General features: G+C 37.8%; 1 protein-coding gene across 35 annotated transcripts in view; it reads left to right on the forward strand.

Annotated features, from left to right (window-relative positions):
• LOC143776637 (protocadherin gamma-C5-like) overlaps positions 1-18,647 on the forward strand; it is a 671,321-nt gene that overhangs the window by 495,805 nt on the left and 156,869 nt on the right. For 2 of the 35 annotated variants that reach the window (XM_077266216.1, XM_077266229.1), the window contains exon 1: positions 2,787-5,369. The exons of 30 other annotated variants lie outside the window; for them this stretch is intronic. In XM_077266216.1, coding sequence (XP_077122331.1) covers positions 2,928-5,369 — 2,442 coding nt within the window. In that variant the 5' untranslated portion in view covers positions 2,787-2,927. Of the gene's footprint in view, positions 1-2,786; positions 5,370-10,473; positions 13,059-18,647 lie in introns of those variants that run through there. 3 more of the 35 variants (XM_077266209.1, XM_077266223.1, XM_077266203.1) reach the window with 2 other exon arrangements.

The following is an 18,647-nucleotide window of genomic DNA, read 5'->3' on the forward strand; positions in this document are numbered from 1 at the left end:
GTTTTGATATGTGAGTCTCACAGGGTCTGATTCATGAAAACTTTTTTCTAGAATTCTAACTTAAAAAGCTGTGAAAGTTGCGCAATTCTTGCACAATGGAAGTTTGAATTAAAAATGTGTGACCTTTGGCATTTTCATACCATTTTCAGCCGGCTCCGATGGCATAGACATAGTTGAGGTAAAATGAGGTAGGGGTAGGCCTTACGGGGATCTAACAGGGCATGTCGACACTCACTTTTCAAAATTCATAATAAGCAGCCACAATTACTACTCCACTCTACTGTAGAGAGATGCACTCGGAGGCACACACATCTTTGTACCTTGACTTTTTCATTAAGAGGTGTGTACCTCTTAATAAATAAGGAGCCTCACACTGCACCCTGTGCCCTCATCAAGACCAGGACTGAGATATTGGAGAACTATCATTTGGATAGATTGTTAGTATGAGATTACTGAGATCCATTATCTCATACCCCATTGACAAACTGATACTTGATGCCACATACAGCAAAATAACTCACCTCAGGTGACTGAGTGGTGGTTGATGTAGAAATGAACGGAAGCTGAGCTGCAGTAGTTAAGAACTTCAACCACACTGAATGTAGTTGTAGAGTTTTGGCTCCATAGACTGTATGCTTCCAGTGGGCACAACACATGTACCATCTCTTCTAAGGGGGTGCCAGTTGTTATCCACCACTGTTCTTAAGCTGAGGATCTATCTAATTCCCTAAAATCCCCTTTTACTGCTTAATGTATTAGGATAAAACAGATAATTTTCCTGAAATGGACCATTGAACTTACACATGTACTAGACTTTTGTACTGAAATACACCATTGGTAACGTGGATAACTCCCTTCCTTTTACTTGCCGCCTAAGACTTTGCCTACATTTAGATTATGACTCACAGTAATGACATATTAAGCCATTTTATTGTCTACGATCTTTAGTGATTATTATCAATAGTCACTGAATATAGTAACTCGAGCCATCTCCTTGGTCATTGACAGCTGCTTTTCTAATTTTCCAGCGAAACTTGATATTTTTCTTGTGAGAAAAGGTATCAAGTGTTTCCTATATGTTAATGTAGTCTAGAAACTAAAGTAAGTAATAATCTTATATTTTTTCATAAGGAAACTATGAATAATTGACCATATGCAGCAATCGTTCTCCTATAGTTCTACCCTATTAGTTTTAAAAAGACCTCCTGTATATGTAAGGTTTCCTTTGACCAAGTAAATGTGATGTGGTGACTATTACACCCCTCACACTATCTGTACTGCCCTCTTGGAGGTCAGTGGCAGCGACCAGTGATGTGGTGAGGATGACAAGCTATGAAGTAGTGGAGACCATCATAATTCGCAATAGAAGTATTTTACTGAGGTAGTTGAATTGTAAGTCATAACAGGTAACAGACATTAAGCTTCATGGGTCTCATAGATGACATTTACGGGAGCGTCTCATAGAAGATTACACGTGGCAGCATTTTATGTGACTTCTTCAACACAATTTCACAATGACACAGATCCATCACACCTGAATCCTTCTTCAGCTATCTTTATAAATATTTCTAAGAGGCAATAATTCAATTTTTTTTCTTTAAATCTTCCACAGTAGGCTGACACTTTGCAGTCCACCTCTGTTCAGAGCTACCCAAAGTAATGTCGGGACTACCAGTAACTCTTTTCCATCGTTGTTCGCATTATATTCCCATTTTGGCCTTTTCTCAGCTTCCCACCTTGATGTAATTCTTGGATCATTGCTTTTGCCACGTTACCAAGTCCTTGTTCTTATATGACTTATTACCTGTCTGATTGATGTTCACTGTATTTTAACTGCAGGTACTCTGATTATCCAGGCTGCTATATCCTCTTGTATATTTGAAGTCACTCCCTGAACTTACCCACTAATCGCTAATCCTTTCATCATCTAAACACTTTCATTAAGAATACATTAATATAATATATTACAGAAGTCACATCATCTCCACGGAATGTTGACCATTCTTGCACTCTCTTATGTGTACAGTATGTAACAGATACCCTATGTGTTATTGGGTCATTATGATTTTCAGAGGTAGACAATGGCACAAAGGTTGACAGAGATGTAAAAAAAAGTAATTATAGGTTCTAAGATATTGGAATTGAGCACTGCTCCATGTGCACATAAAAAGTGTGTGGGTATTATAGTCTCCACTATATGCACCTTTGTCTTCTCTTGTTCTTTTAAAGTTCTGAAAATGTTTTCCACTCTTGTTATACTAGCTCGTCCTTTCATGCAGTGATAAATAAGCTGTACATGTATTAATGTATTACATAATCGGCTTTGTTTCTCAGTGCTTAAATATCAGTATTTTCTAGAATATATATTTACACTGTACTTAAAAATGAACACTTTATTTAAAATATATTATGTAAAGACATGCTAGATACAATTATATTGGATGTTTAATTACAAAGCCTGTGTGCTTGCATAATCTCAGACATCTTGGTTTATGTAAGTAATATCAATCTTTATATATATGTATTTTATTAAAATCTAATTTACACCATAAAAAGTACAGTTCTGTAATTTAAGACCAGGATAAAATATTCTAGTGATTCCAATACTTTCTCTATTCTGCTTCTTTTCTGTATTTCTAAACATTGACCACTAGAGGGCAGACTTGTCATCTATTAGATTACTCAGTCTATACAAGAGAATGTGCTCATGTCAGCTCTGCGCTCTCCTCCCCCTGGCTCAGTGATTCACCCTCCCATCGTCTCTCAGACAAAGAAGAGCTGCAGCTCAGATGAGAGCCGTGTGGATCTTTGTTTTCTTCAAATGGATTATCTCTTTGGGAATATGGACAGATAAATTCATCACCCTCATGCAGCTTGGATTGCACAGGATCTACATGACATCAAATATCAAGGCAATCATTTAAGATATGGACATCAAAGGCTTTTGTCAGTGCTGGAAATGGCAAGTAGTCTGCTCCTTTCTCCTGTGTAGCTGGGGCTGGGTCGCTGGGCAGCTTCATTATTCTATTGTTGAGGAGTCTGAGCCGGGGACATTGGTAGGAAATGTAGCTCAGGATCTGGGGATAAAACGTGCAGAGCTCTCTCAGCGCAGGATACATCTGAAATCTGAGAAATATCAAAGATATTTCAGTGTAAATCAGGCAAATGGAGGGCTGGTTGTGAAGGACAGGATTGATAGGGAGAGCCTGTGTGGATCTAGTCCCAGCTGTTTACTGCAGATAGAGGTTGTGGCTGAGAATCCTGTGGAGCTTTTTACTCTAGAAATAGAGATTCTGGATATTAACGATAATTCTCCCACATTCTCATCTAAAGATCGTATTGTTAAGATAACAGAAGTGTTCACAGGTGCTGGTGCCCGGTTTCCATTAGAGATTGCTGAGGATGTAGATGTTGGTATAAATATTGTCAGTCAGTATACGCTGAATACAAATCCTTATTTCTCATTGTCTGTGAAAACTCATAAAGATGGAACGCTCATCCCTCAGCTGATACTAGGAAAGGTTTTAGACAGAGAAGAAAAAAAAGAACATCACCTCATTCTCACAGCTATTGATGGAGGAGAACCGGCCAGATCAGGGACCTGCAGAATAACCATTGTTGTATTAGACGTCAATGATAATTCTCCAATCTTTAATCAGTCGGTTTATAAAATCAGCATTAGGGAAAATCTGCCTCTGAACACTGTGATATTAACATTAAATGCTACAGATCAGGATGACGAAGCAAATGGAGAGATTCAGTTCTCCTTTGATGATCATACATTCAAATCTGCAAAAAAATTATTTTCCTTAAATGACAAAACTGGAGACATTCATATTAATGGACATGTGGATTATGAAGAAGTTAATTTTTATGAATTATCTATTAAGGCAGAAGACAAAGGCATTCCCATTTTAGAGGGAAGCTGCATAGTTCATGTAGATGTAGAAGATGTTAATGACAATCCACCAAAAATTACATTTTCAACCGTGAATAAGGATATCCTAGAAAATGCTGTAATGGGATCAGTTGCAGGATTTATTAATGTAAAAGATGAGGATTCTGGAAAGAATGGAGAAATAAGACTGAGTTTATCACCAAATGTGCCTTTTAAAATAAGATCTTATGAGAATCGCTTTGCATTAATCACAGATGGGAATCTGGATAGAGAGGAAACCCCCCAATACACTATAGAGCTGACAGCCTCTGATTTAGGGTCTCCTCCTCTATACAGTAAAACAAGCGTCACCCTCGGAGTGTCAGATATTAATGATAATGCTCCAGTGTTCACACAGTCTACTTATAATGCTTTTATTAAGGAGAACAGTGACCCCGGGACTATTCTATGTACAGTGTCTGCTACTGACCTAGATGAGGGGGTTAATTCTGATCTGGTTTACTCCATAGTTGAGAGTCAGATTGACGGCTCCTCTGTCTCCTCCTTTGTGTACATTCATTCTAATGATGGGAATATATATGCTCAAAGATCCTTTGACTATGAGCAGATCCAGGTATTACAAATCACCATAAAGGTAGAAGACTCAGGATCTCCACAGTTGTCTTCCACTGTCTCCATCTTTATCTTTATTCTGGATACAAATGACAATCCCCCCTCTTTGCTGTATCCAGAGCACTCTGAGGACCTCATTGTCCAAGAGAGGATTCCCAAGTCTACAAGTGCTGGATATCTGGTGACAAAACTGTCCGCAGTGGATCTGGACTCTGGTCACAATGCCTGGCTGGTGTTTTCTCTCATTGACCCCATGAATTATTCATCATTTCAAGTGTCTAAACTCACAGGAGAGGTGAGAACTGTAAGAGGATTGCAGGAGACCGAGAACATGGAGCAACAACTTGTCATTTATGTAAGTGATCAGGGGACTCCTCCATTATCCACCACAGTGACTGTACTTGTCAGTATAGTGGATGAGGTTATAGTGGAAAGACCAAAATCTGGAGACTTCCTGACCAATTCCAAACCCCCATCAGATATGACTCTGTATCTAATCATCTCCCTAGTGGCCATCAGCTTAGTGTCGCTTGTCACCTTCATGATATTATTGGTGAAATGTCTGAGGAAGGACAGTTATGATTACAGCAGTAGTTGCTGTTTTCTTGATGGATCCCAATCCAAATCCTACACAGATCAGTATCAGCCGGCTCTGTACCTGAACACAGACGGGACCTTAAAATACATGGAGGTCAGGATGGTTCCTCCAGGATGCCAGGGGCAGAGTTACCAAACTAATTTACCTCCATCCCGGGAACATCAAGATTTCCATATTGTGCAGCCTCTAAATTATCCTCAATTAAAGGATGTATATCAAGAAGTTTCTTCTGAAGGGAATTTATCAAATGATGCAAAATATGTAAGTCTATAATTTCTATTATAATGCCATGTTTCATAGTATATGTGACAAATCTGAAATGTAAGTTAACATTTAGAAAATCTAGAATATGTAATCTTTCTTGTTATTGTACTAATTATATCAGATTTTTCTCTTCAATATTATTCAGATAATCAAATTGAAAGAGCTTAATAAGTAACACTTTGCTCTTGAGCCATTGCAGTTAAGGCTGATAATATTTTTTATATTATTTTCTGTAATTTGTATGTATTATCAAATAATGCATAGCATAAATATTATTTTTTAAATATTAGACCAGTAATTGAGATTGAAGGACAAAATTAACTTTCTTCATTGGCAGATGGCACTGGTGTCTGTTTCAAAAATGGGTTATAGACTGAATCTATTTTCTTTATTTCAATTTCATGATATTTATTGTACCTTGATACCAAGAAACAGCACCTTTTCAGTGTGTTACATACGTGTATAAAAATATTCAAATATTCCCAGATGCAATATTATAATATTCTTACATTCTAGGCATGATAAAGAAGCCCAAAATATACAGAAATATGGGTTCTTTTAACCCCTTCACGACATGCCCTGTACTAGTACTGCGCATGTCGTGTCTCCCCCTTTGAGTTGGCTCCGGCGCTGAGCCCACCTCAAAGCCGGGACATGTCAGCTGTTTTGTACAGATCACATGTGCGCGCAATAGCGGCAGGTGGAATAGCAATCCACCTGCAGCTATTAACTAGTTAAATGCCGCTGTCAAACGCTGACAGAGGCATTTAACTATCGCTTCCGGCTATCGGGCCGGAAATGCGCGCATCGCCGACCCCGTCATGTGATCGGGGCTCAGCGATTCGTCGGCATGACAATCTGAGGTCTCCTTGAGACCTCTATGGTTGTTGATGCTGGCTTGCTGTGAGCTCCACCCTGTGGTCGGCGCACATAGCAAGTCTGTAATTCAGCTGCATAGGAGCGAACTGATGATTGCTCCTATGTAGCAGAGCCGATCAAGTTGTGCCAGCTTCTAGCCTCCCATTGCGCCTATTGAGGCATGTCAAAAGTTAAATTAAAAAAAAAAAAAATGAAAAAAAAAATATAAAAATCTAAATCACCCCCCTTTCGCCCGATTCAAAATAAACCAATACAAAAATCAAACATACACATACTTGGTATCGCCGCATTGAGAATCGCCCAATCTATCAATAAAAAAAGGAATAACCTGATCCCTAAACGGCGTAGCGAGAAAAAAATTCAAAACGTCAGAATTACATTTTTTTGTTCGCCATGAGATTGTATTAACATGCAATAATAGGCGATCAAAAAAATGTATCTGCACCAATATGGTATCATTAAAAATATCAGCTCAGCACGCAAAAAATGAGCCCTCACCCGACCCCAGATCATGAAAAATGGAGACGCTTCAGGTATCGGAAAATGGAACAATTTTTTTTTTTTTTTAGCAAAGATTGGAATTTTTTTTCACCACTTAGATAAAAAATAACCTAGACATGTTTGGTGTCTATGAACTCGTAATGATGTGTAGAATCACAGTGGCAGCTCAGTTTTAGCATTTAGTGAACCTAGCAAAAAAGCCAAACAAAAAACAAGTGTGGGATTGCACTTTTTTTGCGATTTCACCACACTTGGAATTTTTTTACCATTTTCTAGTACACAAAATGGTAAAAGCAATGGTGTACTTCAAAAGTACAACTCGTCCCGCAAGAAATAAGCCCACACATGGCCATATTGACAAAAAATAAAAAAATTATGTCTCTGGGAAGGAGGGGAGTGAAAAACGAAAAAAAACACAAAAACGAAAAAGGGCTGTGTCTTGAAGGGGTTCAAGTTTGTGCCTTAATTAGTCTAAATTTTTTTTACCATATTACACATATTAGATATGTAATAATGCAGATTTGTGAAAATTGCTAAAAGAAAGTTTAATATCTATAGTAACCAATCGCGTAGCAGATTTCATTTTACCAGAGCTGCTTAATATAATAAAAAGCTCCTCTATAGCTGGTTGATAAGGGCAACCATTTTTTTTCAGTTTTGATATATGAGGCTCACAGAGTCTGATTCATGAAAGCTTTTTTCTAGAATTCCGGCTTAAAAAGCTTTGAAAGGTTGCACAATTTTTGCACATTGGAAGTTCAAATGAAAAATGTGTAAATTCTGGCATTTTCAAACCATTTTCAGCCAGCTCCAATGGAGTAGATATAGTTGGGACGGGATGAGGGGCCTTACGGGGATCTAACAGGGCATGCTGACTCCCGCTCGTCGTCAAAATTTATAATTAGCAAGGGTAATTACTACTCCATTCTACTGTGGAGAGGTGCATTCGGAGGCACACACAAGTTTGCACCTTGATTTTTTCATTAAGATGAGGTGTGTACTTCTTAACAAATAAGGAGCCTCACATTCCACCCCACCCACTCAAGACTAGGACTGAGATATTGGAGAACTATCATTTGGATAGGTCATCAGTATGAGATTATTGGGATCCATTACCTCACACCCCATTGGTAAATTGATACTTGATGCCACATACAGCCAAATAACTCCCCTCTGGCGACTGTATTGTGGTTGATCTTAAAGTGAATGGAAGCTTAGCTGTATCTGTCGAGAACATCTTCTGCCACACTACAGGTAGATGTAGAGTTTTGGCTCCATTGACTGTATACTCATAGTGGGCACGATACAGGTACCAGATCTACATGTTAATATAGGCTATTCATTAAGTAAACTAAGTAATAATATTACAGTATTTCATAAGGAAAGTACGATAAATTATATAACCTCCTTTTATCATAAGACGAGTAGCAAATATCTGCTATTTGAATATATAACAATTTACTCATCAATGATAAAAACACGAAATGGTCTCTGCAGAATACCCTTTTCTTTATTTTATTTGTTTCCTGTACTGGGATACATTCAAAGCTTCTTGATTAATCTGATTGCAAACTATATATAGAAAAATAAGACGACTAATAGAGTGAACATAATGTGGATTATACATTGACCACATACAATAATCGTTCTTCTATAGTTCTACCATATTAGTTTTAAGATGACTTCCTGTATATATAAGGTTTCCTTCGACCAAGTGTTGATTGGAAACCCTAAACACCAGTGATAGATGTGATGTGGTGACTATTACAACCCTCACACTATCTTTACTGCTCCCTTGGAGGCCATTGGCAGCAAGCAGTGCTATGGTGGGGACGACTTGCAAGGAAGTAGTGGAGACCATCATAGTTCACAACATAAGTCATTTACTGAAATGGTTGAATATTAAAAGATATAACAGGTAATAAGCATTTAGCTTGATGGTTCTCATACATGATATTCACTGGAACTTCTGATAGAAGGTTGCACGTGGCTGTAATTTACATGCCTTCTCCAACACAATTTCACAATTATACAGATCCATCACACCTGAATCCTTCTTCAGCAGTCTTTACAGATGCTCCTATGAGGCAAAAATTCAAACTTTCTCTCTAAATCTTCCACAATGGGGTGACACTTTGCAGTCCACCGCTGTTCAGAGCTAACCAAAGTAATCTCAGGACTATAAGTAACTCTGTTCCACCGTTGTTTGAATTACATTCCCGTTTTGGCCTTTCCTTGGCTTCCCACAAAGCTGTACTTCTAGGATCATTGTTTATGCCACTTTACCAACTCCTTGTTCTTATACTCATAGGATTTGTTATCTGTCTGATTGATGTTCACTGTATTTTAACTGCAGGCACTCTGATGATCTAGGCCGCTACATCCTCTTATGTATCTGAAGTCACTCCCTGAACTTACACACAAACTGCTATTCTTATCCTCACCTAAACACATTTATTAAAGGGAACCTGTCACCCCCAAAATTGAAGGTGAGCTAAGCCCATTAGCATCAGGGGCTTATCTACAGCATTCTGTAATGCTATAGATAAGCCTCCGATGTATCCTGAGATGAGAAAAAGAAGTTAGATTATACTCACCCAGGGGCGGTCCCGGTCCGGTTGTGGTCTGATGGGCGTCGCGGTCCGGTCCGGGGCCTCCCATCTTCTTACGATGACGTCTTCTTCTTGTATTCACTCTGTGGCTCCGGACCGGGACCGTCCCTGGGTGAGTATAATCTAACCTCTTTTTCTCATCTCAGGATACATCGGAGGCTTATCTATAGCATTACAGAATGCTGTAGATAAGCCCCTGATGCTGGTGGGCTTAGCTCACCTTCGATTTTTGTGGTGACAGGTTCCTTTTAAAAATAAATTATTATAATATATTACAGAAGTCACATAATTTCCAGGGAATGCTGATCATACTTCCACTCTCTTCCACTCTACTTCCACTCTATACAGTATGTAAAAGATACCTTATGTGTTATTGGGTCATATTATGATTTTCAGAGGTAGACAATGGCACAAAGGTTCACAGGGATGTAAAAAAGTTATTATATGTTTTTAAATATTGGAATGGTGCGCTGCTCCATCTGCACATAAAAAGTGTGTGGGAATTTTAGTCTCTGCTATAGGCACCTTTGCATTTTATTGCTCTTTTAATGTTTTCAATAATTTTTCCACCATTCTTATCCTGATTTGTCCTTTCATGCAATTGTACTAAATAGGCTATACATATACTAATATTGTATATAATCAGTTTTATTTCTCAGTGCTTAAATATCAGTATTTTACAGAATAATATATAATACTTAAAAACTAACAGTTTGTTTAAAATATAATATGTAAAGACCATGCTCGTTGTAAATATATAAGATGTTTAATTACAAAGCCTGTGTGCTTGCATAATCTCAGATGTCTCTTGATATGTATGTAATATCAGACATCTCTATATTCATATTAATTTCATTTAAATCTAATTTACACAAGAATAAGCAGATTTTTGTAAATAAAGACCAGGGAAGAGTATTCAGTGTTTCCAATTCTTTCTCTGTTCTGCTTATTTTCTGTATTTCTAATCATTGACCACTAGAGGGTAGACTTGTCATCCAGTAGATTTCTCAGTCTATACCAGAGAATGTGCTCATGTCAGCTCTGCGCTCTCCTCCCCCTGGCTCAGTGATTCACCCTCCCATCGTCTCTCACACAAAGAAGAGCTGCCGCTCTGATGAGAGCCGTGTGGATCTTTGTTTTCTTCAGATGGATTATCTCTTTGGGAATATGGACAGATAAATTCATCACCCTCATGCAGATTGGATTACACAGGATCTACATGACATCAAATATCAAGACAATCATTTAAGATATGGACATCAAAGGCTTTTGTCAGTGCTGGAAATGGCAAGTAGTCTGCTCCTTTCTCCTGTGTAGCTGGGGCTGGGTCTCTGGGCAGCTTCGTTATTCTATTGTTGAGGAGTCTGAGCCGGGGACATTGGTAGGAAATGTAGCTCAGGATCTGGGGATAAAACGTGCAGAGCTCTCTCAGCGCAGGATACATCTGAGATCTGAGAAATACCAAAGATATTTCAGTGTAAATCAGGCAAATGGAGGGCTGGTTGTGAAGGACAGGATTGATAGGGAGAGCCTGTGTGGATCTAGTCCCAGCTGTTTACTGCAGATAGAGGTTGTGGCTGAGAATCCTGTGGAGCTATTTACTCTTGAAATAGAGATTCTGGATATTAATGATAATTCACCCACATTCTCATCTATTGATCGCATTGTTAAGATCACAGAATTATTAGCATCTCCTGGTGCTCGGTTTCCATTAGAGATTGTAAAGGATTTAGATGTCGGTGTGAATGGTGTCAGTCAGTATACACTGAATACAAATCCTTATTTCTCATTGTCTGTGAAGAATCGTAAGGATGGAACGCTCATCCCTCAGCTGATACTAGAAAAGGTTTTAGACAGAGAAGAAAAACAAGAACATCACCTCATTCTCACAGCTATTGATGGAGGAGAACCGGCCAGATCAGGGACCTGCAGAATAACAATCGTTGTATTAGATATTAATGATAATCCTCCAGTCTTTAATCAGTCAGTTTATAAATTCAGCATTAGAGAAAATCTGCCTCTGAATACTGTGATATTAGCATTGAATGCAACAGATCAGGATAATGAAGCAAATGGAGAAATTCAGTTTTCATTTGATGATCATACATCTGAATCTGCTAGAAAAATATTTTTTCTAAATGAGCAAAATGGGGAGATTTCTATCAATGGACTTGTGGATTTTGAAGAATCTAATTTTTATGAATTATCTATTAAGGCAGAAGACAAAGGATTTCCTAAACTAGAGGGGGACTGCATAGTTCATGTGGAAGTGGAAGATGTAAATGATAATCCACCAGAAATTACATTTTCCACAGTGAGTAATATTATTCCAGAAAATGCTCCTACAGGATCAGTTGTAGGATTTATTAATGTCAATGATAAGGATTCAGGAAAGAATGGAGAAATAAAACTGAGTTTATCACAAAATGTGCCTTTTAAAATCAGATCTAACCAGAATCGCTATGCATTGGTCACAGATGGGAATCTAGATAGAGAGGAAACCCCCCAATACACTATAGAGCTGACAGCCTCTGATTTAGGATCTCCTCCTCTGTACAGTAAAACAAGCGCCACCCTCGGGGTATCAGATATTAATGATAATGCTCCAGTGTTCACACAGTCTACGTATAATGCTTTCATTAAGGAGAACAGTGACCCCGGGACTCTTCTATGTACAGTATCTGCTACTGACCTAGATGAGGGGGTTAATTCTGATCTGGTTTACTCCATAGTTGAGAGTCAGATTGACGGCTCCTCTGTCTCCTCCTTTGTGTACATTCATTCTAATGATGGGAATATATATGCTCAGCGATCCTTTGACTATGAGCAGATCCAGGTATTACAAATCACCATAAAGGTAGAAGACTCAGGATCTCCACAGTTGTCTTCCACTGTCTTCGTCTTTATCTTCATTCTGGATACAAATGACAATCCCCCCTCTCTGCTGTATCCAGAGCACTCGGAGGACCTCATTGTCCAAGAGAAGATTCCCAAGTTCACAAATGCTGGATATCTGGTGACAAAACTGTCTGCAGTGGATCTGGACTCTGGTCACAATGCCTGGTTGGTGTTTACTCTCATTGACCCCACCAGTTATTCATCATTTCAAGTGTCTAAACTCACAGGAGAGGTGAGAACTGTAAGAGGATTACAGGAGACTGAGAACATGGAGCAACAACTTGTCATTTCTATCAGTGATCAGGGGACTCCTCCATTATCCACCACAGTGACTGTACTTGTCAGCATGGCAGATGAGGTTATAGTGGAAAAACCAAAATCTGGAGACTTCCTGACCAATTCCAAACCCCCATCAGATATGACTCTGTATCTGATCATCTCCCTAGTGGCCATCAGCTTAGTGTCACTTGTCACCTTCATGATATTATTGGTGAAATGTCTGAGGAAGGACAGTTATGATTACAGCAGTAGTTGCTGCATTCTTAGTGGATCCCAATCCAAATCCTACACAGATCAGTATCAGCCGGCTCTGTACCTGAACACAGATGGGACCTTAAAATACATGGAGGTCAGGATGGTTCCTCCAGGGGCACAGGGGCAGAGTTATCAAACTATTTTACCTCCAGCCCCAGAACATCAAGATTTCAGTATTGTACAGCCTCTTAATTATCCTCAATTAAAGGATGTATATCAAGAAGTCTCATCTGAAGAGAATTTACTAAATGATGTAAACAATGTAAGTATCAATTTTACATTATATTTGGAAATACAAATATTGTATAAAATATAATCTTTGTGGTCATGATATTAATTTTCAGTTAATTATTTACAATGGTATCCTGATAATCAAGTTAAAAGCCTCTGTAAAGTGTTACCAAGCTAATTTACCCACAGTCCCAGAACAATATTTCAGTATTGAGCAGCCTTTGGACTTTCCTTAAATAAATTGCCTAGTTTAGGATTTCTCTGCAGAAGGAAATTGCTTAAATGATCCAAACAATGTAAATGAAAATTGCACTTGGTTATCGATAACATTTTGTGAGAGTTAATTTTGCTTGATTTTTTCTTGGGTCAATATTTGAAAACTTTAGTTTGGAAATATTGTGCAGCAACTTGTGATGAGTGAACATTCTTGGATAAGGTGTTAAATATGTTTGTGTTCTCGTGGCTCCATGTCTCATGGCTGTTCGACAGCTGCAACACATGCAGGGATTACATCTTTGTTAGACATAGACTGCATCAAATCATTGATCATTGATCATTCAATGCACCTATGCTGCCATTATTCTTGCTAGTGTAAGTCCTGTATACACAGGAAGATGTGCTGCAAATAAAAATGATCTTTTGGGCAAATTAAAAAATTATTTTACCCAAAGAAAGAACATTTTTGCTCATTCGTCATTGGTAATCAACAGCATGTTTAGATAGAATAAATTGAAAAATCATAATCCAAATTTTTTTTTTCAGTCTTTAACATAAGGTGTGCTGTTGATTTTCGTAGTGATGCACATTAGGTAATAGATAGTCTATAAGACTGCTGTAGGGCAGGTGCAGAAGACTGTAGATTCTCCCATCTGAGAGAATTGGGACGATTATTCAAATTACACTCTGATTAGAGTTTGATCAGCATGTGACCACAGTGAGATCCAATTCTCTGTGATGAGAATATGGAGAAAAAAATATCTCCATCTTCTCCATTCCTGTGGAAATTGAACTGCCCTCAGATGTGCCGAGCAATATTTTCCATGGACTCATTGAATTACGTAGCCAAGTGTAATCCGAATATTGGATCAAACTTGAGCATTCTGCATTTTTTTTCTGGACATTCGCTACACTAACATTGGTCCTAGTGTGTTCCGATGCTTTATAAGATCGCACTTGGACAGAAAATCTGCTAGTCTGCTCCTGCCATTAGTTGTACCCATATTCCGAATCATTCTTTAACCTCAGTTATTACAAGACATTTTGGATCTTTCAAAGAAATAGACTTTTATGTCTATTTAAAGCTGAAAATGTTTTAGATTTCTGGTTTTATTTTTGGATGGCAGATTAGACAACTTAATAACTGACCTGGAAATTGCATGCTGCGTTTACATTTTTGTCTCTTTGCTATGTAACAATTATGACGTTGATTTTTCTTGACATTTGCTGTAAAAAGTAATGCACATTTTATACATTTATGTCCATGTGTGGGTGTGAGATTCATTTATTCTGTTCTGGATCCTGTGTATGATTTTTCAGCAATTTAAAAAAACTAAGAAAACATTGTTTCAGCATCTTATTCATAGTGTCCTTTGTACCATCCTTCAATTTTCTTATTGCAGCCTTCTTTAAATCTAACTATGTCTGAGCTGTCTACAGACATGATCTTCTATTCGTGCTCATTTTTTCATGGATAAAAAAATTGAAAAATATAGTCATATGGGTTGTCATAAGGGAGTATATAGAACAAATAGCTGGTCAGAAAATAGTGTGTATAATGCTTTTATGAAGATTTAAATTGATTCTGCGTGCTGCTTTTTATTTGTTTTCTTTGCTAGAAATATGTATAGCTTCTTAAACATGGTAATAATTTTTAACACAACTCTACATAGTACTTACTTCAGTAAGGCATTGAATGACCTTATGGTAATGTTATAATTATTATCTTATGTTATATGATAGTCTCTATTCATACATGTGTTGGGTTCCAATCCTGGTATTCACTGCTAAGTAATCTGTAGTGTTGTGTAACTTATACCTGGAAGATCCCATTGTAAGACAAAAGGATCCATCAGAATTCAGTGGGTTCATAGGTCCCTTATAGTTGCCATTTATAGTGGTTAGGACACTTACACTACCGTTCAAAAGTATAGGGTCACTTAGAAATGTTCTTATATTTTAAAGAAAAGCACAGTTTATTTTCCAATAGAGCAATACACAATTCCAATTCAGAAATACACTCTATACATCGATAATGTGGTATATGACTATTATAGCTGCAAATGTCTGGTTTGTAATGGAATATCTTCATAGGTGTATAGATACCCATTTCCAGCAACCATCCCTCCAGTGTTCTTATGGTACTTTATGTTTGCTAACTGTGTTAGAAGTCTAATGGATGGTTAGAATACCCTTGAAAACCCTTGTGCAAGCATGTTAGCACAGCTGAAAACAGTTTGGCTGATTAGAGAACCTATAAACCTGACCTTTCCTTTGATTTCAAATAAAAATCTTTTTTTCCAACCTTATCAATGACTGGACTAGATTTTAAATTCATTTGGCAACTCATTTGATTAATAAAAGTATGAGTTTTCATGGAAAACACAAAATTGTCTGGGTGACCCTCAACTTTTGAACGGTAGTGCATATTATGTTAAGAGTCGATATGTATTTCAGTAATAGACTGCAGATAAAATGGGCACTGCTTCATCACATTCATATAGCTCCTCCATAGACAGGATACAATAACTGAGAACCAAAAATATATTAATCTTGAAGAGCACAAAAGAAAAGATATACTGCATGTAAAACAGAGCTCATTATGGTTTGTAGTACAGACTGCAATGAAACTCTCTATAGCCAGAAACCTTATCTATATATCAGTTTAGTATGAGAGAGATTTCATTTTCTGTATATGTACTGTACTGCTATCCACCTGTACTGTACTACTCTCCACCTGTTCCACCTGTACTGTACTACTCTCCACCTGTACCATCTGTACTGAACTACTCTCCACCTGTACCATCTCTACTGTACTACTCTCCACCTGTACCACCTGCACTGTACTACTCTTCACCTGTACCAACTGTACTGTACTACTCTCTACCAGTACCACCTGCACTGTACTACTCTCCACCTGTACCACCTGCACTGTACTACTCTTCACCTGTACCACCTGTACTGTACTACTCTCTACCTGTACCACCTGTACTATACTACTTTCCACCTGTACCCTCTGTACCGTACTCCTCACCACCTGTACTATACTACTCTCCAACTGTACCACCTGTTTTGTATTGCTTTCCACCTGTACCACCTGTACTGTACTACTCTTCACCTGTACCATCTGTACTGTACTACTCTTTACCTGGACCACCTGTACTGTACTACTCTCCACCTGGAACATCTGTACTGTACTACACTCTACCTGTACCACCTGTACTGGACTACTCTCTACCTGTACCACCTTTACTGTACTACTGTCCACCTGTACCATATGTACTGTACTACTCTCAACCTGTACCACCTGTACTGTACTACTCTCTACCTGTACCACCTGTACTATTCTACTCCACCTTTACCACCTGTACTGTACTACTCTCCACCTGTACCACCTGTACTGTACTACTCTCCACCTGTACCCACTGTACTGTACTGCTCACCACCTGTACTATACTACTCTCCACCTGTACCACCTGTTTTGTATTGCTTTCCACCTGTACCACCTGTACTGTACTACTCTCCACTGTACCACCTGTACTATACTGCTCTCTACCTGTACCACATGTACTGTGCTGCTGTTCACCTGTACCACATGTATTGAACTGCTCATCCCTTGTACAACCTGTACTGTACTGCTCTCTACCTTTATTACATGTACTGGGCTGCTCTCCCCCTGTACTACATGTACTGTATTGCTGTTCACCTGAACTACATGTATTGTATTGTTGTTCACCTGCAATACATATACTATACTGCTCTTATTTTATTTACTTTGTTTCTGTCTTGGGTTTTGTCTGTTTTTACGCCAGTGTGAACATACTCTTATTATGCATGCATACCATCTTGACTCCAGTTCATTTATTTCAGTTTAGTTTTGTGTATAAACACTTATATGTGAACAATCATGTTTTTGATATTAGCTATAAGCTTATTTTCTGTTATTTGTAAATGTTTTATTATTTTGAGTTCACATCTGAGAGTGAATATGAATTACAAGTTTTTCATAAAATGAATGCATCTGGTTAGTAAGGTTTGTCTCATAGTTTTCCAATTGGGATTTAAAAAACACTATGGCCCCAAATCATCAAGAATGGTGATGTTCATGTTGGTTTGGATAGGGGCATTTTGGAGTCAATAAGAGTTGCATACTTAATGAAGAAGATGAGCAGTGGTGTCACTCCCCAGTCCCGCCTCAACTCCTCCCATTAAGTGAAAACTTTAAGTTTTAAGATTTTACAACTTTTTGAAATTATTTACATTATTTCTCGAATAATCGCTTTACTGATTCAGGATCCAAGTTTTCTGATGTACATACTGCAGCTGCTGTAACAATGCTACTCACTTGGGAGCAATATGAGGTATCACAGAAACCGTTTTTGTTTTAATGTCCAGCTGGTATATTTCAGTTCTCATAAACCAAATAACAAAAAAACTTAAATACAGTCCTTGTCCGGCACAAAATGAAACATAAATAGTCCATACAATAGTGCAGGTTCGGCTGCTTGGCTTAGAGTTCAGCTTCTTAGGCCTTTTGCAAAGCCACACAATCCAGGAGGTCTATACACCTCTATACACAGAACCATGTGTCATATTAAAAGGTCTATTTTACAATGTGAACTACACCCAGGGGTGGAGATATAGTGAGCAGTCACCTAGCCCCAACTTTTCAGCTGTTCACAATTAAACATGGTGCTGACATGGCCGATTAACCCTTCTTAGTACTATGCAAATTACATCATTACTTTAGGTTTATATCATAGAAGACACGCACTTCTGTGATACATATCTCCAATCCACTATGTGTTCGACAGTCATCTTACTCTGCGTATATAGTTTAGAGTAAAAGCAATAAGGTCCATAGCTTAACAGGTGCATAAGAAAGGTCTGTTCAAAAAACACTACATTTTGTAGCATAGTTAATAAATTCTACTAATTCTGGCAAAGTTAAGCATGTTTACTTTTCCCAAATGTTTGAAAGACTTAAAAGCAAGTTACATATGTTTGCATGCCTTAGGTACAACTATTAATACAATCAAAAGGTGATGTTTTCCGAGAGGTGGATAGCTTTACAGGTATCCAATATAATTCATTACACAATACGGTTGCAAAAATTATGGACAAGTTGCGTTTTCTGTTCCAGGTTAGTAAATGAATAACGCAGATTCTTAAAAATTGTAAAATACATAATTATATCATAAATTTTAACTTATGTTATGGTAATTATTATTTTACAATTTAAAACATGTCAGAAAATTGTTTAGTATGTTAAAATACATGACAATAATTTTTAAAAGGGAAAAAAAAATTGAAACAATATTACATAGAAGATAGAAAAATCACAATAGATTCTTCTCAAAACCAGTTACAATATCAAAATATTAAGCTGATGTTATGGAGTAAG

Source organism: Ranitomeya variabilis, chromosome 5, assembly GCF_051348905.1.
Source record: "Ranitomeya variabilis isolate aRanVar5 chromosome 5, aRanVar5.hap1, whole genome shotgun sequence".
Classification (NCBI taxonomy): domain Eukaryota; kingdom Metazoa; phylum Chordata; class Amphibia; order Anura; family Dendrobatidae; genus Ranitomeya; species Ranitomeya variabilis.